Source organism: Asterias rubens, chromosome 8 (assembly GCF_902459465.1).
Source record: "Asterias rubens chromosome 8, eAstRub1.3, whole genome shotgun sequence".
In the NCBI taxonomy this organism is placed as follows: domain Eukaryota; kingdom Metazoa; phylum Echinodermata; class Asteroidea; order Forcipulatida; family Asteriidae; genus Asterias; species Asterias rubens.
The window spans coordinates 10,202,197-10,226,583 of NC_047069.1; the positions used below are offsets into that span (position 1 = coordinate 10,202,197).

General features: G+C 38.7%; 1 protein-coding gene across 1 annotated transcript in view; it reads right to left on the bottom strand.

The window, feature by feature from the left end:
• Positions 1–11,160: 11,160 nt before the first annotated feature.
• The window catches only part of LOC117293449, a 42,889-nt gene continuing 29,662 nt past the window's right edge, over positions 11,161–24,387 (bottom strand). Inside the window, exons 17-23 of the mRNA XM_033775788.1 lie at positions 21,186–21,307; positions 19,669–19,785; positions 17,502–17,689; positions 16,499–16,726; positions 15,362–15,434; positions 13,688–13,873; positions 11,161–13,141 (exon numbers count right to left, since the gene is read on the bottom strand). Of these exons, the coding sequence (XP_033631679.1) occupies positions 11,303–13,141; positions 13,688–13,873; positions 15,362–15,434; positions 16,499–16,726; positions 17,502–17,689; positions 19,669–19,785; positions 21,186–21,307 (2,753 nt within the window). The 3' untranslated portion in view covers positions 11,161–11,302. The remainder of the gene's footprint in view (positions 13,142–13,687; positions 13,874–15,361; positions 15,435–16,498; positions 16,727–17,501; positions 17,690–19,668; positions 19,786–21,185; positions 21,308–24,387) is intronic.

Below are 24,387 nucleotides of genomic sequence, written 5' to 3' on the forward strand. Positions count from 1 at the left end.
ACACGGAGCGATCGGAGCGTAAACCCCGGCTAAGACAGCCAGCCAACGCCCGGTTAACAATCTCGTCTTCGGTGTTGGGTAAGAATGCATTTTAAAAAGAATTGCAGACTAATAACTACACAATGTGGAGAAAGTGAAGAAAAAGAAGTTGACTGAATTAGATAAGGGAGGTGGCAGTATATATAATTGTCTTTTGCTGGAACCAGCCCTGGGGCAGTTTGCACTTCAGATGGATTAAGTGTTACCTTTTTGAGTAGGCGGGTGATTTCTGATGAGCGGGCCCTGGGCCCGGGCGCGAGCGGCTCGCGAGCCCCCACTTGATTCACCGTATCATGTCCGCATGACCACCCGGCTTGTAGACGCGAGTGCCCCCCTTTGTTGCTTGGATTTGTACTCGCGTGTCCGGTAAATCAAAGCCTGTCAATCCTCACTGTCGCCTTGGTCATAGGTTGTCATTTTTTTTTTTTTTTTTTTCATCTCAAGACATAGTTCATCCGTGTTTAAAACGTTAACTTTTACTATAAGCATAAATTCCCCTCAGCACTTTGCAAAACTACTATTATTCTTTTTAAATTCTTTATGAATTAGTTAAAATCTGTAGGGCTTAATGGGTGTTCTTCATGTAAAAAAGGAAAAGGGAAGTTATGAGTTCGTTCTTGAGCGGATACAAAACATACACAAAAAATTGCGATCGATTTAGATATGGTTGGTGTGGCAGTACATTACTGTCTGGGGCCCCGGCGTAAGCGCGCTTCAGCACTGACGTCACAAACTTCCAACCAATCACTTTCGCAGTTCCATGCAGTGGTCGCTATTGGACCGTTTCCATTTTGAACAATGCGGTGAACCCCCCCAAAAGAGAGTCCATGTTTATTCAGTACCGTGTGCCAGCAAACGGGGCTATAAAAAAGGTTCATATACACGCAATTAATTTGGCGTATTGCTCATCGAAAATTGCCCACTTTTGTCTTTAGGTCCATAGAAATCGTAAACAGTCGTGCGTAAAACAAAGCCGAGATGTGACACTTAATGTGTGGTTAAAACTCGCCAAAGCAGGGCGTTGAAATTTACGGCTCAACTCTTGACAGATAAATAGCAGACTTTATTATTCACACTCGTTTAATCATTTTCACTGCTCTTGATTAACATCTTATAACAAGTTCTTAACAATAAAAAAACCCAAATCAATTTCTTGCACAGGCTGTTCAACGCTCTCGTTTAGGTAGCCCTATAAATTTGCAGTTTACAACACGCGTAAAGTTGCAGATAATATTACACCCAGGCATGCCTTGTGCATAGACAGATGGTATTTAGATATTATTTGAAGGAATCAACGCAATCGTAACATGCCGATAACGAAATTGCCATGATTCTTGTTTATTTACTGAACACATTATTTTATGTTACGAAAAAGTTCGGGCGATAAACGCTCCGTACTCGAAGGAAAACAAAAATTAAATCTGGTAAAATAGTTGAGCCATCTGATGCATTAGTCGCCGGCATATTGTTTTTTATTAATCTATTAATGGCTGCCGTTTTGTCCATCACAATCAGCGATCGCTACTTAACACTGTTCTTCTTTGTTTAAGTTCTCGTTAAAGGCACTGGACACTATTGATAATTACTCAAAATTATTGTTAGCATAAAAAGTTACTTGGTAACAATCAACAGAGAGCTGTTGATAGCATAACACATTGTGGGAATTGGCTCCCTCTGAAGTATCGTAGTTTTTAAGAAAGAAGTATCTTCTCACTAAAATAATTATTTGAATTGAATTCGAAACCTCAGCCGAGGTCTCGAATTCAAGCATCTGAAAGCACACAACTTGTGCGACAAGGGTGTTTGTTCTTCCATTATTCTCACGCAACTTCGACGACCAATTGAGCTGAAATTTTCACAGATTTTGTTATTTTATGCATGGTTGAGAAACACAAAGTGTGAGAAGACTGGTCTTTAACAATTACCAATAACGTGCCCAGTGCCTTTAAACAAATACCCGGCAAAATCTTGGCCTTGAGTTTTACCAATGGAGACCATCCCCTTCTGACGTATTGCAGATTTCAGAAATATATTCTTCGAGACAGGAGAGCCGACATGTCAGGGCAAGGAGGCTACGTTCACTACGAGCTCGTAGCCTTGCATCCACCATGAATTACAAGACATGCTCTACCGTGGACATTCCCGCGACACGTGCCGTGTGGAGTACCGCGCCCCGGTGCTCTGGTGTTGGGTTATTTTCGGCATAGGCTAAAGCCGAAGAAACGAGATGACAACAGAAAAAAAGACTTGTTGAGAAACAGTGCAGAATTTCGATATAACTCGATTTAAAAAGTGACTAACAAAATTGGGATAAGGTTAGGGTTTTGTCTGTCATTGTTTCCTTGCAACTTCGATGACCAATTGAGTCAAAATTTTCACAGATTTTTTGTTCCGCGGAGTAGATTTTCTGACTTCGGGAGAACTTTCAATTCTGCAAAGAAATGTCCTCCTTTTTTTAACTATACTATAATGTATACCTGGGTGGATATAGAATATCGGTCGGGACTACTACTTAAGCTTTAAGTGGATGTATTCAACTTCATATTGGTCTCTACGTTTCGACTAGCATGCTCTAGTCATTGTCTATTAAAGCCAGTGGACACTATTGGTAAATGTCAAAGACAAGTCTTCTCACTTGGTGTACCTCAATATATGCATAAAATAACAAACCTGTGAAAATTTGAGCTCGATTGGTCATCGGAGTTGCGAGATAACTATGAAAGAAAAAAACACCCTTGTCACACGAAGTTCTGTGCGTTTAGATGGTTGATTTCGAGACCTCAAATTCTAAACTTGAGGTCTCGAAATCAAGTTCGTGGAAAATTACTTCTTTCTCGAAAACTACTCCACTTCAGAGGGAGCCGTTTCTCACAATGTTTTATACTACCAACCTCTCCCCATTACTCGCTACCAAGTAAAGTTTTATGCTAATAATTATTTTGAGTAATTACCAATAGTCGTCCACTGCCTTTAAGCTTTAAGTGGATGTATACAACTTCATATTGGTCTCAACATTTCGACTAGCATGCTCTAGTCATTGTCTATTAATACCGGCAGAGCCAGTGTGAGTACACCACCACCAGGCCAACATGACTCTCATCACCGGGTGATTGAGCAAAACACACCCATCGCTTAGTCCAGCATTTTGCTGCTAAACCCATCCCATGTGTGAAAATTAACACTTTCCATGCCTTGATGATTTTAACTTGACCAAATTTCCAAGGAACTTACACAGCATGTGTTTTCGCTTTAGAGTATAGAGGAGGGAACAAATTTCACATTAAAATAGGGTCAGGTTCTTTTTTGACCCAGAAGCCAAATCGAGACAGTTAATGTATCTCCCAGGCGTCGCGTGTGATCTTGGATGCTTAGTAACCTCTTCTTTAGGAATTGGGTTATTTGTATTTTACGGAAAGGGTAACAAAAACAGTTGTGTTGAGTACCTTGAGTTTAACACTTGGAGTGTGGAAGGGTAGGGGTTTCCCTGGTGTTATTAATTTGCCCAATGTAACATTACATCACCGACTTGTTGACAAAAGAGTAGCAGAGTGCAGACTTCATGTAGGCACAAAGTATGGCCTACTCTCTAAATGTTAAAGAGTGAAAAACACCACTTTTTACATTTCGAGCTGTCCCCCATACGGCTCTTCAAAAAGAGTGGTGGTTATTTCGCTCTGTTAGATGGGTTTCACTGCAGGACAGAGTGAAAAATCACTCAAAAAGATGCAAAATTTAATCTAAAAGAGTGGAAGACCACTTGAAAAAGGGTTGTCATTCATATGGCTCTTCAAAGAGTGATTTTTCACTCTTTTACATTTAGCGAGTAATACCAAAACACAAACATTATGTTCAGTCCTTGGAAAGACAAAATAGGAACATTTATCGTGTATAAAAGGGCTAACCTATACCAGCGCAATAGGCTTTTTATGACTTTCCATGCCATATTAATTTTCATATTAACATTTTCCTGAGTTTTCTATTGGCAAAAACAAAACCGAAATCCCACAGCAGGGGGAAAATCATCATTCCTGAAAAACAATTTGCTTTTACAGTCCTTGTATGTTTGATCCTGGGTTCCCTACCATTTCGACAACGATCCCTATGATCAATGGTAAATTCCAAACTTATAATTGATCATTGCCACACGTGAGAAATGTTCAATGCAGAAACGTTTCTCAGACTGAACGGTTTTTTGGTTCCTCTTTTAAAACCATATTCCTTTCAAGAACATTATCTCAAAATGTTATACATTAAAGACACTGGACGCTCAACATATGCACAAAATAACAAACCTGTAAAAATTTGAGCTCAATTGCCAGACGAAAATGCTTGATTTCGAGACCTCAAAATTTAACTCTGAGGTCTCGAAATCAAATTCGTGGAAAATTCTTTCTAGAAAACTACGTGACTTCAGAGGGAGCCGTTTCTCACAATGTTGTATACTATCAACAGCTCCCCAATTACTCTTTTTCAAAGTAAAGTTCTATGTTAATAATTATTTTGAGTAATTACCAACAGTGCCCATCACACCGCCTTTAACAACAGCTGCTAAATACGTTTTTATGGTCAATAATTTGTTTAGTTACCAAAGGTATACCCTCCCTTTAAAGGGTGATGTAAATCGTTTAGTATTGACTCTGAAAATGAATGGCAATAAAAACGAACGTGGTGGTAAGTACAACAGCTTTGGATAGTGTAATGAACTTTGAGAACCATTTCACTCACTATGGATCAAAATCACTTTTTCCCCCAACAAATCTCAATATAAGAAGCGTTATCGCGGCAACGCTTCTCAAATCTTTCTGCGTGGACATATTATATTGACCCGTGATTTTTGTTAATGGGATTTTAACAAAGTTTAAAGCTTATTCGAGTCATTTTGACCAATTTCAGGTAAAAGATAACCTACCGTGGTTTCAAAAAGGGTGTTTTATACTGTTTAACTTTCGCATAATATCCATGGTCCTAATTAGGCCTACATAATTATAAAGAAGTAGCAGAAATTTGCTTGACAAATTTCTTTGCTAAGCAAAAACTGAGTGGGGCACCAGCCACAACAATCCAAACTGAAAGTAATTTGGGCTGACAACCTGTTTCTGCTAAGCGATACTATTTTCTGCTTAGCAAGGTTTTGTGCGTACAGGCTTTATGAAATTTTGCCCAGATCGTTTCGAGTTGAGTCTCCACAGTTATATAGCCAATATAGCCCATCTGGGCTGACTATATAGCCTAACTGGGCGTTCGAGGTCATTAAGTTTGAACTGCTGTTGCAAAAATCAGTTTGCTTAGCAAGACACCGCCATTTTTTCGCTCCATTCCCTCATGACATGTTATTGAGACCACATAAGTTCCCTTTAATCGCCTTTTTAGTGATTTTAGTTCAAAGGACGTGTAGGGCTTGATCAGAGCGAATAATCCCATAATGCGCATATACAAACCGTTTTCATGTTGGTGTGGCCATACAAAATCTGTTCTGCTTTTTGGTTCGGCCACACAGAAGCTGTTCTCGCATGGCTGCACTTCTCTTTATAAGTAACATATGTTACAACTACGCTTATAAATACAGATCAAAGTGTGAACAAGTCAATGCTACTTTACTTTAGAAGCGGCTAAGCGTTCAGGCTTAGAAATATAAACGGCTTGTTTTGCTCAGAGGTCCGGATTATAGTGCAACTATGGTTCGTCGTAAAAAGATACCTCGAATTAGATTCAATTGTGTTCATATATTTTCAGACGCATTTCAAAAAAGTGTTATTTGAAACACAAATGTTAGTTAAAGCGGTGGAGCAATGTCCAGGCTAAGACAGGCTTAAAAGGGATTGCCTTTGAATACACACTAAATAAACCCCATACAAAAACTGGATTTGATAACAATATAGACACGTGACTATAAAACAATTGCGACAGATGTAATAAAACAGATGGACGAACAGACGGTTTAGAAACAAACGGTTATGGAACGACTATAGGCCAACCACCCCCACCCAAAAAAAATCAAAGGGGGTAAAACGGGGGAAAAACACAACTACAAACAAATTGGAGGAGATAACATAAAGAGGGGAAACTATATGTTACGAAATAATCTTCTCTTTTCTTTTTTTTTGCATACATAAGGTTTAAAACTTGACCACTGGAAGTTATATGACCTAACATCTTGAAGATGTTTCCGGTCGATTGAAATAAATGTGTTGTAATTTAAGCACAAGTACTAATGCACAATAGTGCGAGCACTACGAGTGTCGTCGTATGACGGGAGGGGACATGTGGTATGTGGCGGGAGGGGGCGGGCAGGTGTTTTTTTCGGGGGGGGGGTTACGGCACTTCTTCTTAAAAGAAGACCATTACATAATTATCTGAACTTTGAAAAATTACTCTTGTGAAGATATCAAAGAAAATATTTGATTGTGAAAGTGCACCTCATTATATAACAAATATTTGCCCTCAAAATTCCCCCAATTGAACCACCACACTCTTCCTGACACCTGTTACTGTCATAATGACTGTGGATAACATTAAAATACTGAGTGCAGGGTCTAAATCGGTACCGACTTCTTGCTCTCGATCTACTCTGACAAAAGCCACCTAATGCCCATGTCCTTGGTTCCTGTAAAACCGCAGTTGGTTAAAAAAAATCCTGAATGGAATGGACAGAAAGAAGCCCAGATTTTGTTAGGGGTTTAAGATTTATTCAGGGTCGTCCCTTGTACTTTTTTTTTAAATGTAGGAAACGACTGCATTGTTTACTTTCTACTCGGACTCATACAGATTTAGTTCAACGTGATGGGCTGCAAACCCTTCTAGTTCCTGGAACAATGGTGATAAATCATTATAAATTAATTGCTTCAATTTAAAAGTTTACCCATGTAAGATTCATTTTACGTAGAAAAAACTGCATTGTTTCTTTCTATTAACGATTTAAAAGGTTGTTAGGTTAAACGCGAGGGCCTCAAATTCTTCCGTTCCTAGAACAATGTGATAAAATATTCAAATATTATTTTTTTTACGGTTCAGAAGAACAGGATTTGTCATTAAAAATTAAATGTTTTAATTGAAAGTTCACTAATATTGTAAGAGTCCTATTATGTATGAAACGACTGCATTGTTTCTTTCTCAGACTCAAACAGATTTAGTTAAACGCGATGGCTGCAAACCCTTTCGTTCCTCTGGAACAATGGTGATCAATATTCAACACAAAAACTAGTTGTTTATACAGTTCAAAAGCACTGGATTTGTCATTAGAAATTAATTGTTTCAAATTAAATGTTCACTCATTGTAAGATACATTTTATGTAGGAAATTACTGCATTGTTTTCTTTCTACTCATACTCAAACAGATTTAGTTAAACCATGAAACAATGTTGATAAATATTCAACACAAAACTATTTGTTTATATAAAAACGGTTCAAAATTACAAGATTTGTCTTTCAGAATTTAACTTGTTTCAATTTAAACTGTTCACTCAAAAAGTAAGATTCCTTTTAGTTCTTCCAAGTCACGACAGTGTGATCTTAATGTCATGTCGGCTGGTAACCTGTTTCTGTTAAGCAATACTTTGTTGTGCTTAGCAAATAATATTTTTTTCTAACAGGTTTTATGCTATAATTACTTTGCCGACACCGTGTAACACTTTGTATTGACAAAGTAAACGTTTTTGTTTTGTTTTGTATTATTGGACAAAACCATAATTATCGCAAGCAGAGGACGTCCATACAAAAGGACAAGGTAAAAAAAGATGTCCTCAAAAAAGATGTGCCCTCCCAAACCTTGCTCATTTTCAAAAGTTCTGGTATGGTTCGGGGAAGTTTTAAAGACAAAGGCATTACAGTAACGTATGGGGTTGATTATAGTGCTCTCCAAAGGGGGCAAGTAATATTGTGCGTTTTTATTATTTCCTCCAATTTCCGCTCATCCATGAATGATCATAATCGGCTAAAGGTATGAGACCCGATACCAAAGCATGCGAGTAACAGATGTTGTAACTTTTATTGACAATAACTCTCTATTCAGTTTAGAGATTTTAATGTTCTTAATCGGAGGAGCTTTAATTTACGGAGTGGGTCCCCCGATCGGATATTATTACGACGAAATCTACAATAAATGCGTCAGGAATTATTTGGTGGGGCGCAATCTTGTTTGGTAGGGGCACCCCCGGGACCCGTCGAGCACGCCTAGCTCATCGCGGAGAGGCTTGTGTCGCAGGCTCAACAAAACTTGTCATTTTTCGATATGGTGAGTGGTGGTCAGTAAAACTGATAAGATAATGGACAACATTCGGTGGTGGTTTTGAGATTATTGATATTGGATGGCATAGACCTACTGTCTATGAATCATTATCAAGTGTACAAGTTGGTAATTTTGGACAAAGTTACTTCTTTTATCAGTATTTCTTTATCAAGGTAAAGTGCCGTACATGTACATAGGCCTATAATGCAAATTAGACTGGTATGCTAACTCTCTGATGAATCAAGAGAATGTACAGACACTGTAATGTTGGCCTTTCTGCGACCAAGACCATTTGAGTAAATTTTTTAACAGATTGGTTATTTAATGCATGTAGGCTATTATGTTTGGAAACACTAAGTGAGAATACTGGTCGTTGACAAGGTGTACAGTGCCTTTAAAAGTCATGTACATCAGTCACAGGCGTAAGTGGATACTAAGGGGGACCTACTCACAGATTAGCACATCACATCCCGCAATTGGCCGCCGCAGTCCAATAATTCAATTTAGCCTAAATTTAATGAAAAAACTTGGCATGGCCGTACGGTGGTTGATTTAAAACGATTGGTTTGAAACGCCGTGTATAAATTAATAGCGGCACCCGACACGGTACATGTACATTCTAGCTTTAATATTAATAACAGAAGGTATCTTATTTTTAACATGGGACCAATGAGTTATGCCCATTACGTCTGATCAGACATGTGGGGTTTTGATTGCACTTGACAGTGACTGTGTGAAAACGGTGGAAGGTGAGTGAAAATGCTCACTCGGGTGTATAGGGAAAATCAAATGAATAAGTAATAGTCGAAAAGTAAAACTTATTACACACTAACTGACTGCTCCAAAGATCAGGCATGCAACTGTAATTTCACCGCAAAAAGAGGAAATTAAACAATTTCAATGATGTTGTACAGTATTTTTAAATTTTGGAATGGTAAAACTGAGATTTAAAAAAACAAAGAGGAAATCAGCCGATCCGAGGAACAGTTGAATGCCTGAAAGATGCAACCAGTCCCACCCCAGAGGCATGCATGATTCGCTTTTGAAAGATCCAAGACATAAAGCGTTTTCTCCTCGGTACAGGGCATCCTATATGAGGGAATAGACATAGTAAACTTTTAGTGGTGCATTTCAGGGGCACCGAGGCAATGACCAGGGGGCATGGAAGCAATCGCCTCCGTGAAGTACATGAATCAGGCCAGCACCCCTTTCCAAGGGAATCAATTCGAAACCGTTTTTATTTAGACCGGTGGGTCCGTCTTTTGAGTGAATTTATGTATTTCATACCAGAATGGTGATTTGAAGGTGGATGGGTCTCATTATGAAAGCATTTCTAACAAAGACCTTAATACAAAACTTTAAAAAACTACTTACAAAGTAATTTTATTTTATTTTATATATTACAGGTGACAATGAATGTTATGTGCTGTTGTGTGCTGTATAGTTAATGTAGCTTTAATTTCAAACTGCAGAATTCAATTATGAGTATTGGAACTTTGCAAAGGGCAAAACAGCAAAAGCGCAAGGCACAAAGGCAATTGCTGTTGTCGCGGGTCGTTTCAAGTCCCGGTGTACAGTGCCAATCGTTTATGGAGGATATGGGAACCTCATGATTTTGTTCCAGAAATATAACAAAACAAAACAACAAACCAAGCAAATGCAAAGGACTACATGTATATGGACTGGTTAGGATCATTTTTAAAGCACATTGCTTTGTCACAACTCCTGCATTCAAACATGAATGCCATTAATAATACACGTTAAAACCATTGGCGTTAGTCAAATTATGCAGCTATAAAAAATATAACATTGACATTGGTTCACACTGAAAAACAGTTATTTTTTAGTAATTTAAGGCACATGGATCCCCTGCAGAATTGTAAACATTAGTAACTCTGAAACAGTTGCACATTAATTTACACTTAACATTTAAACCCTTACTGGTATTTACAAAAATGCTGTTCATTATCCAATGAATTGAAAACGCATGAAATATTTCAACCACAAAGGGATTGTTGAAAGTCAATAAACAAGTGAATGCTGGTTAGAATGATGACATTACACAATAAGCCTCATTTATCAATTCATAAAAGTGTGTTCGTACAGTCTAAAGTTTCAAGAGAAGACACAACATAGTCTTTTCCCAAAAGCCCTTGAGCCCGCGTCGTAAGCTCAGATTTGGCTTTGGTTTTAGGCTTTTTATACACGCGTTGTTTACAGAGCTTCAGATGGGCGGAAGGAGCAGTAGCGCAGGCCTTAGCCTAAGCCCAGGTTTAAAAAGGGCCTAGTAAATGATTTCACAAAATCAAATATCGCCCTCACGGGTGTCACTTGAAGACAAATCATTGCAAAGCAGTAATGCTTACTTAATGAGTACAAAAGTTTTTGAGCGCTCCAACCAAGGTGGCATAATGTACGCAGCCCATACTCGTTGAAGCAAAAAAGATTTTTTCAAAAGGCAACTTTTGAATAATTCAGTTGCCTCCAAATCTGGTATTATTTCAAAATACTTTTCTTAAAGATGAATGGAAGTTTAAAAAGCTGGAACATTGTTTCTAGGTGACTGGATTTACTGGGCATTAAAGGCACTAGACACTATTGGTAATTACTCAAAATAATTACAAGCCTAAAAACTTGAGCTGTTGATAGTATAAACTACTGTGAGAAACGGCTTTCTCTGAAGTAACATAGCTTTTGAGAAAGACGTAATTTCTTACTCAAAAAAGACTTCAGGCCTGGCGCCTTTTATTAGACATCTGAAAGCACACAAATTTGTGCAACAGGGTTGTTATTTCTTTCATTATTCTCTTGCAACTTTGATGACCAATGAGTCAAAATTTTCATAGGTTTGTTATTTGATGCAAATGTTGGGATACACCAAGTGAGAAGACTGGTCTTTGACAATTACCAAACGTGTCCAGCGGCCTTTAAGAGTACTTGCAAAATAAATAAACCTGAATAATTTCCATCACCAGTATTGAACAATCTCTGTGACATATTTCCAGATGTCAATTCTCTTCCAAATCAAGGCCATCCTATTTACTTCTTGCAGCCACCTTTGGTTGCTGTTCTTTGACTGGCAGACCTGGTCAGTCTTCTCGTTGGTTCACCGGACTCATCCCCAAGGAGGCTGCTCTGCTCCAGGATGGATAAATCCACTCTGGACCGTTCCCTTCTCTTCCGCCCTGATGGGGCAGACTCACGAGGGCGCTTCCCAGAAGCATTAACCCCTCCTGGAGTTTGCTCAGAATCTTCCGAACATTTTGGGGGTTCTCGACTCGATTCCAACTCCCTTTTCCTCCCACTATTTGCACTTCTCTTCTCAACTGTCTTCTCTTTTGCAGTAGCTTCTCTTGTTTCTTTGCAAGAAGTATTTCCACTGCTGCTAAATTCCTTCTCGCTTAATTTGATCTCTTGAGAAGTTTGAGATGCGGTCTTTACACAATCACCTACTTCACTAACATTTTCTGTATCCTCGACAGATTTCTGGTCAGGCGTTTTAGAGGAAGTTAACTCAGCATCGGCATTTTCCATGACGCCAGTATCAGTTGGATCGAGAGAGGCTTTTTTCAAACAACCTCCTTTTCCATCAACAATGTTCTCCTTCTCTGCAGTCCTCACTTTGGAAGACTTAGGAGAATCTTGGTCAGTATGTGGTGGATCGTAAGTTCTTCTTCTTCCACACCTTCCCCTTCGAGAAATGCCTCTGCGATTTCTTGCGCTTGCTGATTCTACTTCCTTTTCTTTGCTACTATTTTGAGGATTTTCAACAACTGCAGGAACTTTAAGGGCACATAATGGATCTTTGAGTTTCTTAACCTCAATTTTTGGTTTAGTTCTGTTGGTATCCAAAACTTTTGCTTCCAGTAACCCCTCCTCAGCTGGTGGTGAAGATTGACTTGGGGTGTCATAAGAGAAGTCTTGGCTTGGTTCAGAATGGGTATTTTGGGTCCACTCCCAGTCAATCTCTCCCAGGCTCTTATAGGACATTCCTAGGACTTCCAAGACCTGTTGCTGACTTGCGGTCATGTCTTCTGGGGATCTTTGAGGACATGGCCTTCCTGGTGCTTCGATGGCAGAGCTGTCAAGTCCTGTCGATTGTGGCTTTGTGGCATTCTCATCGAAATCAATGCGTCTTACTTCTTCGCATTGAATGTCTTCCGCTTGCCAACTTTGAGGTCTCGGATAGAGCTTTGCTCTTTGACCCCCGAATGCACTGTTGGCCCTTGACCTGCAACTTGAACCCTGTTGTGGGACTGACGTCCTGGCTGATGGGGCTCTGAAGTTACTCATGACCCTGTAAGCTGGTGGGGTAGGGAGGGGAGACAGAGGAGGTGGGGAAGGCACTCTTGATAAGAGATCTACTTTCCTGGATGTATTGAATCGACTTTTCTCCGGTGAATCCGTGTGAGACATCTGACCATACGGAGATGGAAAAGGGTGTGTCGAGGGTCTACCTCTCATAGGGGTGGTGTTGATTGAATGGAGGGGTGTAGAAGCTGCATGAGGTCTTGGTAGGCTTCCCCGGTGAGCCCCGGTCCCCACAGTGAACTGATTAGCACTTGGGAAACCTGGAGTGGTGTTTTGAGCATGAGACGCACCACCATCCATACCAAAGGAATGACCTCTGACTGGAGTTCTATGGGGTGTTACCATACACCTGTTGGGTCCATTATCAGCCAAGGGTGTGACTCGATGGACTGCCCAGGGTGTGTTTCCTTGGACTAAACAGGGCGTGGCTCCTTGGGCTGAACAAGGCATGGCTGATGGGAGTTGGATATGGCCTGATCTCGGAGTCTGAGGTGTTGGGACTCTGGACTGGATAGCAATTCTGTCCTGTACCGATTGTTCCATGCTTTGTGCGAAAGCCTTGGGATTCTGTAAAGGATCAAACAAAAATTAATCAACTTTTTCAGTTGGTCGACAATGCACACATCGTCTTGAAGTTTCTCACAGGTTGCACACATTTAACTTTAATAAGTGCAATTTTATCCACGAAAATGTGGTGGACATCTTTTGTTTTAAACCTGGACAAATCCCATGACTGGTATTTCCAAAACAGAATTACATTGATCACCTTAAAAACAGCTCATTTCTGCTTAGCAGAAAATTGTTAAGCGTTAAGGAGAAAACACGGCTTGACAAATTTCTTTGCTAAGCAAAAATTGAGTCACTCACCAGCCACAACAATGTAAATTTAATGTAATTTGAGCTGGTAACCTGTTACTGTTCTGTGCTAAGCAAGTGCTTTTGCTGACAGGCTTTTTGCCAGGTCACATAATTTGTGACTGGTATCCTGCTCATTTCTGCTTTTAGCAGAAAACTTAGGCAGCTCTCTGAAACTTGGCCCAGAGTTTGAGTCCAGTGCTCCAAACCACTTTGCAAAGACACCACTTCCTGAGTGAGTTACACAACAAGCTTTACCTTGATGGTCTGTTGTAGATGCTGCATTGCCAATTTGAGATGAGTGGCTTTGGGGAGTGTGGTAACCGCCACAGCATCATTTGCATGGAGGCAAGGGATGCTAGACGAACCACTGTTGGGTCTCCACTGTAGATTGCTTACAGCCAGGAAACATCCTGGCTTGATTATGTTATCAACACAGTGTGCCTGCAATATTAAAAAAATCTATCAATAACTTTTAAAGAAAAAGTTTGGTATTGGCAGTTATTGAAATCAAAACCAAAGTGTTTAAATCTAAAAGCTCACTAGGTATAATGTTAAAGGCAATGGGCACTATTGGGATTTTTTTCAAAATAATGTTTAGCATTAAGACTTATTTGGTAATGAACAAAGGAGAGCTGTTGATAGTATAAAACAATGTGAGAAACGGCTCCCTCTGAAGTAGTGTAGTTTTCGAGAAAGAAGCAATTTTCCACGAATTTGATTTTGAGACCTCAGAATTAGATTTTGAGGTCTTGAAATCAAGCATCTGAAAGCACACAACTTTGTGTGACAAGCATGTTTCCCCCCCCCCCCCCCAATATTATGTCGCAACCTCGACGACCAATCGAGTTCAAATTTTCACAGGTTTGTGATTTTATGCATATGTTGAGATACACCAAGTGAGAAGACTGGTCGTTGAAAATTACCAAATGTGTCCAGTGTCTTTAGAGAAAAATGTTGGTATTGGTAGTTATCACAATAACCAAATTGTTTCAACCTAAAAGCTCACTAGTTATAATGTTAAAGGCACTATTGGGATTTTTTTCAAAATAATGTTTAGCATAAAGACTTATTTGGGTACGAGCAAAGGAGAGATGTTGATAGTATAAAATAGTGTGAGAAAGACTTCCTCTGAAGTACTATAGTTTTTGAGAATGAGGCAATTTCTCACTCAAATAATAAAAGACTTAAGGCCCGAAGCTTTTTTAGACACCTGAAAGCACTCCAATTTGTGCAACAAGGGTGTTTTTTCTTTCATTTTTCTCTTGGAACTTTGATGCCCAACTGCGTCAAAGTTTCACAGATTTGTTAATTTATGCATGTTGGGATACACCAAGTGGGAGTACTGGTATTTGACAATTACCAAAGTTGTCCAGCGCCTTTAATGACAAAATTTGGGATTAGCAGTTATTGAAACGAAAAATCAAAGTTGTTCAATCTAAAAGGTCACTAGTTATAATGTTAAAGGAACACCTTGCCTTGGATCGGACGAGTTGGTCTACAAAAAGCATTTGTAACCGTTTGTTATGAAATGCATATGGTTGGAAACATGTATTAAGAGTAGAATACATTGATCCACACAAATTTGCCTTGAAATTGCGTTGTTTTTCTTTAAATGTGCGAACTAACACGGTCGGCCAGTTATCGGAGTCAAAAATTTGAGTCCCATAAATGGCCGACCGTGTTATTCGACGAGGTAAAAGGAAAACCGTGCAATTTCAAGGCATGTTTGTGTGGAACATTGCATTCAACTTTTACAACATCTTTCTACCCACATGCGTTTTATAACAAACGGTTACAAGCGCTTTTCAAAGACCAACTCGACCGATCCAAGGCAACGTGTTCCTTTAACACATGTTTCATGTAGGCATGCCTCTGTTGCCCCTGGTCACTGCCTTGGTGGTCCCTTGAAACGTTCCAATCACACCTTACCTGTAATCCACCCCAAAACCTGAGGGCAATGAAGTTAGCCTGAGCATCACAGAGATATACTGTCCGACTTGTGCTGAAATCAAAACAGGAACAAGACAAAAAAATTATTCAAAATTTCATCTTGTCATAAGTTCAGGGTTTGTATTTGGGGAAAAACTCCAGACGACCGCAGGGCTTGTAAGCAGTTCAAAATGTTAACTGGACCAGTTAAGAAATGTTTGCGCACAACCAGAATCTAAAGAAGACCTTCCCGAATCCTGACAACATGCATTTCACTGATTTCATATAAAGGAACTGGACAATACTGGTAATTTTCGAGGACCAGTATTCTCACTTGGTGTATCTCAACATATGCAGAAAATAACAAACCTGTGAAAATTTGAACTCAATTTGTCACCATAGTTGCGAGTTAATAATGGAAGAAAAAACACCCATGTGACCTGAAGTTGTGTGCTTTCAGATGCTTGATTTCGGGACCTCAAAATATTATTGAGGGAGGTCTTGAAATCACATTTGTGGAAAATTACCTCTTTCTCAAAAGCTACATTACTTCAGAGGGAGCCGTTTCTCACAATGATTTATACTATCGACAGCTCTCCATTGCTCGTTACCAAGTAAGGTTTGATGCTAACAATTATTTTGAGTAATAACCAATAGTGTCCGCTACCTTTAATTTTAAGCAGTCAGACATGTAAGAAACGATAAGTCTCTTTTGGTATCAAGTATACTTTGATACTCAACAGAATTGAAAGGTATTTATCAGACACAAAGACAACAATAAAACATAGACCGCTGGACTTGTCCGGTCATAAGTTTACTGGCCCAACATTGGTTCATTGTAAAATTAGAGCCCTGTACTTTACAAGTAACTAGCATAAAGAGTTATTTGATATGCAAATAATCATTTATTGTTCTTAAAGGGAAGGTGTATGTTTGGTAATCCCTCATTATATTAACGGCATAAAAACTGACATGGTTAGAAGAACAGAAGCTTTCGATAGAATAAAGCATTTTCAATTTTTTGTGTTCCTTTTCTCCTTGGGGGGGGGGGGTTCTTGAAAAACAGATTTTGGCTAAAAACAAAGAAATCTCATCCCTGCAACCAACAATTTATGTTGCCCACTTTTAGCACCATACCTTTTGCCAGTACTGTTCCCTGCACCCTGAATAAGCACAACAACACCAACGACATCTACTTCACCATAGGCTGGATTGAACCCAGGCCGTAGGGTATCAGGCAATCTCAACGATTCTCTCTGGAGGTAGGGGGCTTCATCAACTGGGTGACTGGTAGCGAGTGCAATTGCCTGGTAGCGGGTACCGCGAGTTGAGGCGAGTTGAACATTATTAGATCCAACACTGAACCTAACAATTTAAGAAGGAAATGTTGTATAGAGTTGAGCTTGGTTCATACTTCCTGTGAAAGCGATATGAATTCTGATGTCACAAATTCGCAACAAATAATTCGCAATAGTTGGAATGTGTTCAACGCCTGTGAAACAATCGCAGTGAAAAACAGGCTGCAAAGTCAGAATTCATTTCACATTCGCAGGAAGTACGAACAGGGCTTAAGACAATTAAATTTATTTAATTGACATGAATGTATAGACTATGTGACCTATGTTTACAATAAGTGTGATCTTGTACATTCTTTGAGTATTCTGGCAGGCAAGATACTGCACTGGTCATATGGGAAAGTTGACATTTTGTGTCATAATTTCCACATAAATCCAAGAGTTATGAAAGTAAAAGCTGGACAAGTTTTGAGATGTGCCCCCTTTCATCATATCAAAGGTTGATGAGAATTGGACAGTGCAATCTTCATAAAATATAAGATTTTATGTTTTGTTCCATTGAGCTGTGTACAAATCGTGCCTGCAGGAAGTCCAGGCTCTGTGGCTATTTTGTAAACAGGTGATGTCACCGGTCACATCATCTATATAAGTGCACACCTCAATGAATACTGTTAGGTCTAGAAAACAAATAGTTTAATAAGTCATTTGCAAGCTATATTTGAGTTTCTCAACCACTTATGACAAATTAGTTATTTCAAAAGACACAACTGAGACAAGATCTTAAAGAGTTTCAACAACAGCTAAACAATTTTTTTTCTTCACACAAACAATAAACTTTTGTTTACCTTCCAGAGGACGTACTGACGTTGAATATTTTGAAGCGTTTTCCCTCAGTGAGTAGCTGTGTGACATCATCAGAGGGCCTCCAGATGGTCAGCTGATGGGTACCGCACTCCTCAGCTGAATGTCTTCTAAGAGCATCTACCACTCTTAGTCTTAGGAGGGGTGTTACGCTCCTCTCCACATGGCTCTCCTAAGTAGTAAAAGAATAAGATTAATGGTGGCTCCTGATATAGCGCTCATATTCGTCACTCAGTGACCCTCAAGGTGCTTCAACATTCAGTACTTTCCTCCAAGGTCTTATGGACTACGTTTGAATTTTGAGACCTACTCCTTTCACATAGCACCTTGTCATGGTTTACAGCAAGGTGCTGAGCCGCAATATGCTGCCAATCAAACCAGGAACACCGGGGCGAACCCCTTCTCTTCACGATAAGTGCACTGGGTTCTTTCAAAGTGCATAACACAACACATGAGACCAACGGCTTTACGTCCCAATCGAAGGACGAAGCATCATGGTTAAGTGTCTTGCTTAAGGACATAGGTGTCATGACTGCGACTCAAACCGACACTGATGATCAGAAACACAAGAGCTTGAGTTCGGTGCTCTGAACTCCTAGGCCATACAAGCCATAAATGCAGGGGATACATTTGGTTATTACTCCAAAAATTAATGACCATGGAAACCTACTTGTTAAAAATCAAGATACAACGTTTTTGCACTGGCGCGGCATACATGCAACTTTCATGTTCACCTGTGAAATACGCTTGTACCCATGAAAGTAAGCAGAAAACTAACTTGTCAAGTTTTTGTGGGAAATAAAAGTGAAAATCAGAGAGCAATGTTTTCAGGGGAGTTGCGTAAATAGCAGTACTGGTCAATACATTGTAAATGCTAAAATGATTTTTGTGGCATTGTTTTACTCATTTCTCAAAACCTACAGCAAATCAGCAAGTAATAAGGGAAGCTTTCTACTATCAATATCTTCAAACCGTGACAGTTTGACCCAAAAAACCTCAACCCTTTAAGTAAGCTTGGGCGATATTGCTTTTATTATCCCACGATATATATATCGTCAAAAAAGTATCGCGATATTTGATTAAATCGCGATTTATATTTGAAGTATAAAATTCTGACATTTTACTGTGCCCATTTTTTTTTATTTCTAAAAGCTAAACAAATCGAGGTATGGATTTGTGAGGTGTACATTGTACTGTCTACCCATGGTGTTATAGCTCTATGAGTTACACACACATAAAGTATATTTTAAAGTGTCTACTGCGCATGACTATGCTTACATGTGTGTATATCCTGCCCATTTCATTCTAGCTAACCAATAAGCATCCATAATGCACATGGGGTGACCTCTCATTCATAAAACTGTTGTGGATGGGTTGTGGTTTGTGTAGTATGATCCAATTGTGGTCTGCAGTTCTGTGAGGCGGCGCACAAGGCTCCCACACAGGGGAGGTAATTGATACATTGTGTTACTTCTGAAGTGTCTGTGGGAGACTGCCAGGGCGCTAAAGTCTTTGATGTTGTTTTTTTCAATTGGGGAATCTTGGGGTTGGTTCTGGGACTTTATATTTTTTTTAAAAAGCCCGTTGTGGTTGCAAGACGTCTCAATTAGGGAAGACATCGTGATACTTCATCAAAACCACGATATGCCGATAATTCGATTAACAAAAAATCAAGACGATATGGTAATCGTTTAAAGACAGTGGACACTATTGGTAATTGTCAAAGACTAGTCTTCACAGTTGGTGTACCTCAACATATGCATAACATAACAAACCTGTGAAAGTTTTAGCTCAATCGGTCGTCGAAGTTGCGAGATAATAATGAAAGAAAAAACACCCTCGTCATACGACATTGTGTGCTTTTTGATGCTTGATTTCGAGACCTCAAATTCTAAACTTGAGGTATCGAAATCAAATTTGTGGAAAATTACTTCTTTCTCGAAAAACTACGTCACTTCAGAGGGAGCTGTTTCTCACAATGTTTTATACTATCAACCTCTCCCCATGACTGGTAATCAAGAAAGGTTTTATGATGATAATTATTTTGAGTGATTACCAATAGTGTCCACTGCCTTTAAGAAATGGTATCGCGATTTTTTGATTATATCGAGATATCGCCCAAGCTTACCTGTAAGATATAAAATGCTTTACCTGTTTTTGTTCCTCCATGGCTCTTTTGAATTCCCCCTGGAGATCCGACTGTTTCTTCTCGTGCAGGGACCTTTGATAATCATGCAATACATTCACCTGTCTCTCAGATAGCAAAGCCTAAGGGTCAAGCAAACAAGTAGAATTGAGTTGCATGGGGTTCTAGTACAAATCTATCTTTGTTTTTCTTTCTTCCTTTTCTAGTTCAGCCTTCATGATTGAAGATAGTCGCACTGCCAGACACACCGGGGTGAACTCCTTCTCTTAGAGATAAGTGTGTACTTGGGGTCTTTTACAACATAGTTGTAAAACACACGGGTAACACACGGGACCTACAGCTTTATTGTCCCATCCAAAGGACGAAGCAATGGTTTTAAAAGTGTTTTGCTCAAGGAAACAAGTGTTACGACCAGGACTCGAAGCCACACTCTGCTGATCAGATAAAACAAACCTTCAATCAGTGACCTTAACGGCTCGGCCATGACACTTCCACAATCACAAAGCTGCAACAGCATGCAGTGCCCAATTTCATTAAGCCTGTAAGCACAAAAAATTTGCTTAGCATGAAATTTCTTCCTTGGTAAAAACAGGTTTACCAACCAAATTTTCACTTGCTGCGTATTGCTTGATACTGGTATTCAGCTGTTGTTTGGAAATTTGGTTGGTAATCCTGTTTTTACCAAGGAAGAAATTTCATGCTAAGCAAATTTTTGTGCTTTCAGGCTCATGAAATTGGGCCCAGGTCTGAAACACACCTGGAAATTCAGCTGATATGTCCTGCCCAGTTTTCAGTGTATAAGTGAATAGTCAAGATGATTGTGAAAGCTTGTACAGCAAGGTATTTGTGAAGTGGGGTGGCCGTGAGGTCTAGGTCACCGGACCAAAGCTCTGGTGTTGTCCGCAGAGTGTTGGTCGAATCCCGGTCATGACAATTCAAGCCACTGGACCTGTTGGTAAACGACCAGTATTCTCACATGGTGTATCTCAACATTATGCATAAAATAACAAACCTGTGAAAATTTGAGCTCAATCGGTCATCAGAGTTGCAAGAGAGTAATGAAAGGAAGAAACGCCTTTTAGAGCTTGCTCTAGTCATCATCAGGAGACTGGAGAGTTTGAGGGATATTATCCTGAAAGACAGTTTACACTATTGGTAATAACTCAAAATAATTATTAGCATAAAACCTTTCTTGGTAATGAGTAATTGGGAGAGGTTGATAGAATAAAACATTGTAAAAAACAGCTCCCTCTAAATTGACATAGTTTTCGAGAAAGAAGTAGTTTGCCCCGAATTTGATTTCTAGACCTCAGATTTAGAATTTGAGGTCTCGAAATCAAGCATCTGAAAGCAAACAACTTTGTGTTTTTTTTTCTTTCATTAATATCTCGCATTTTCGACGACCGATTGAGCTCAAATTTTCACAGGTTTGTTATTTTATGTTTATGTTGAGATACACCAAGTGAGAAGACTGGTCTTTGACAATTACCAATTGTGTCCAGTGTCTTGAAGAGGTTCTTACCTCCACAGCTCCTGGATCCAGGGCGTTATTGAGGGCCTCATAGACCTCCTGGCCACTATAGAGTTTCTCTACCTCTGATCTCGTTAGCTTCCTGCTGGACATCAACCTACGATTGGATTTCACTTATTTCAAAAGAAATAATAACAAAAAAAGATATTAGAACATGAAATGGTAAACGTGGATAATAATATAATAGTAAACGTATGAGAATAATTTTGTTTAAGGGGTAAGCCACATAAGGCTAATGAGGGGCTTTCTAGCTATTTAATAATAAATTGGTGACTTTTCTGAGGGCAAACAAAGTTGGAAGCAATTTTAAAATTAAAATAAGTTCATAAATAAAAGTTTACAGTAGGCCTACATATATGTAAATAGCATAGGCCTATCTGAGAACAGACAAAATGTATTACAAAAAGAAAACAATTAAACTTAATATTGCACACACACACACTTCTAAACAAAGGTCAATATTGCACACACTCAATTATAAAAAGTAAAAACATTTATCTCATTATAACCGTGATTAATCAAAATCATAATATATGTTCCCAAATGGAAATAAATAATGCATGGCATCATATCACAAAATGAACAAATGAAGATAATGCAGTGGAAAAGAAGTCAATGAAAACAACTTGTTGAGGAATAGAAAAAGCAGAATGAAATACTCCATATAAAGATTTGAAGAATAATAAACATGGCTGTTTTAGACACAATCACATTTCAGAATTGTGTGAAACAACCATCCTGTCTGCCATTTTGATTTTTAAATCATGATCCAAATGGTTACTTTCCAGGACACTAGGTGGCAGCAGACATACCAGGTTCTCAAAACAATATGAACATAGACCTTATCGGAAAAAACTATGTATGCAGGTGTTAGGCGTAGTATGAGGTGCATGCTGGTCTAGCTAGCGATCAAGTTTGATCGCTAGCTAGACCAGAATGCACCCCATTCAACAGTTGGCGCTTGTGCAATGAGTATTTGCGAAAAGGTCTATGCCAAGAATGACAACAATAGTAGATATTTACTTGATAATACTGGTCTGTCTGCTTCCATCTAGTGTTCCAAAGTGTCACACACATTACTGGCATGCTGTTTTTTTTGAGCAGACAATTATTCTAAACAACATTGCACTTGAGAAGGACACACATAAATTGATTGTATCATTTGCAAGGAGTTATAATGTATGGGTACACAATAATCAACCATTGGAAAACAAATACACATAAAATATATGGGCAATGTACAGAATCAACAAGCAAAAAGCAAATAATGACATTGAAATTATGTCATAATTGTATCAGCAATTAAGGAATGGTATTCTTGTGTTATCCTTTAAGCTTTCAGAGATCTGCAGGGGAAAACATCATAGGTTACATGGGTAGGATTCAAACCTTAATGTCAAGATTTGAACTGGTTCGAATCCTGACAAAATATATGTTAGTTTGACACATGAAGTATAGAAATAAATAAATATAAGTTGAAAAAATAAATATAAGTTTTGACACAGAGAACAAATAATTAAATCAATGTATACACTGGAACATTCAATGCAAGTGAAAACAGGCGAAGAGCAATATGGTCTACAAGTAAACTGAGCATAGAATGAAAAAGAGAAAAATAGGATTCGAACCAATGGTGTTGAGAGAACAGTTTGAATCTCCATTGTACATTTTGGTTCCACACAGCGAACAAATTAACCAATCAAAGTATGTGGAACATTCAATATGCAGATAAAAAACAGTCAAAGATCAATATACACATTCAGTAAATTGAGCATAGAATGAAAAGAGAAAGATTGTACTTGAACCTAAGGCCCTGCGTTCTAGAACCATTGCACATGTTAGTAACACACAGAGTACAAATCAATCAATCGAGCAATCAATGTATGTTGAACAATCAATATGCAGATATTCAGTCAAAGATCAATGGGTTTTGCAAGTATAAATTATGAATCTATAGAATGAAAAGAGAAAGATTTGATTTGAACACAAGACCCTGCAATCTAGAGCAGGAGTTGAGGTCAGTTGGAACCCCAAAATGGTACATTTTTGTTCCACACAGAGAACAAATTAACCAATCAATGTATGTGGAACATTCAAATGCAGATATAAAAACAGTCAAAGATCAATGGGTTTAGCAAGTATAAATTATGCATAGAATGAAAAGAGAAAGAATGGATTTGAACCAAAGACCCTGCAATCTAGAGTAGGTGCCAAAATTGCACGTGATTGTAAAACACAGAGAACAAATTAACCAATCAATGTATGTAGGACAATCAATATGCAGATAAAAACAGTCACCAAAGATCATTAGAGTTTACAAGTAAATTGAGCATAAGATTGTATTTGAACCCAAGACCCTGCAAGAACAGGTGCTTAGAGCATGGTTCAAAATCCAAATCATTGCTCATGTTAGTAACACACAGAGTACAAATCAATCAATCAAGCAAGTAATATATGTTGAACAATCAATATGCAGATAAAAACAGTCAAAGATCAATAGGGTTTACTTGTAAGTAAATTGAGCACAGACTGACGAAATGTGAAATACAGAATTTTCAAACCCATGGCCCTGCAATCCAGAGCATTTGTTGGGCTCATTTTTAATCCTAACATTGTGCATGTAACGCAGAGTACAAATCAACAAATCAATATGCAGATCAAAAGAGTCAAAGATCACAAGTAAATTGAGCATAGAATGAAAAGAGAAAATGCATGGTTATTAAATAACACAGTCAAAGATCATATGGGTACACAAGTAAATTGAGCATAGAAGGAAAATAAGATGGAGAGTGGTAGATGGTTATCAAATAGCACAATCATCAGTATCTATGCAAACAACAACAAATGAATATAATCAATTAAACTAATAAGACAGTGCATTGCAACAGAAGGAAATTACACATACAAATGTCAGGCACAAAAGCATTCATGGCAAATAAATGAGCAAATGTGTTTTATAACTGGCAGGCATCAAATTAACCCATGGCACCAACAGCAATTGCCAGGGTGCCCATTGCTTTTGCTGTGGTGCAAAGTTCCAATAAATTTTTATTTTCCTCATAAAAGTGCTCTAGGAAAATTACTGTGCTCCTTCAAGAACAAACTTCAAGGCCAGAACTTGTACTAGGCAAAATTCTGCTAGAGCAACATACTTTATACCACTGGGATGCTAATTGAAATTTTGCTCAGATCT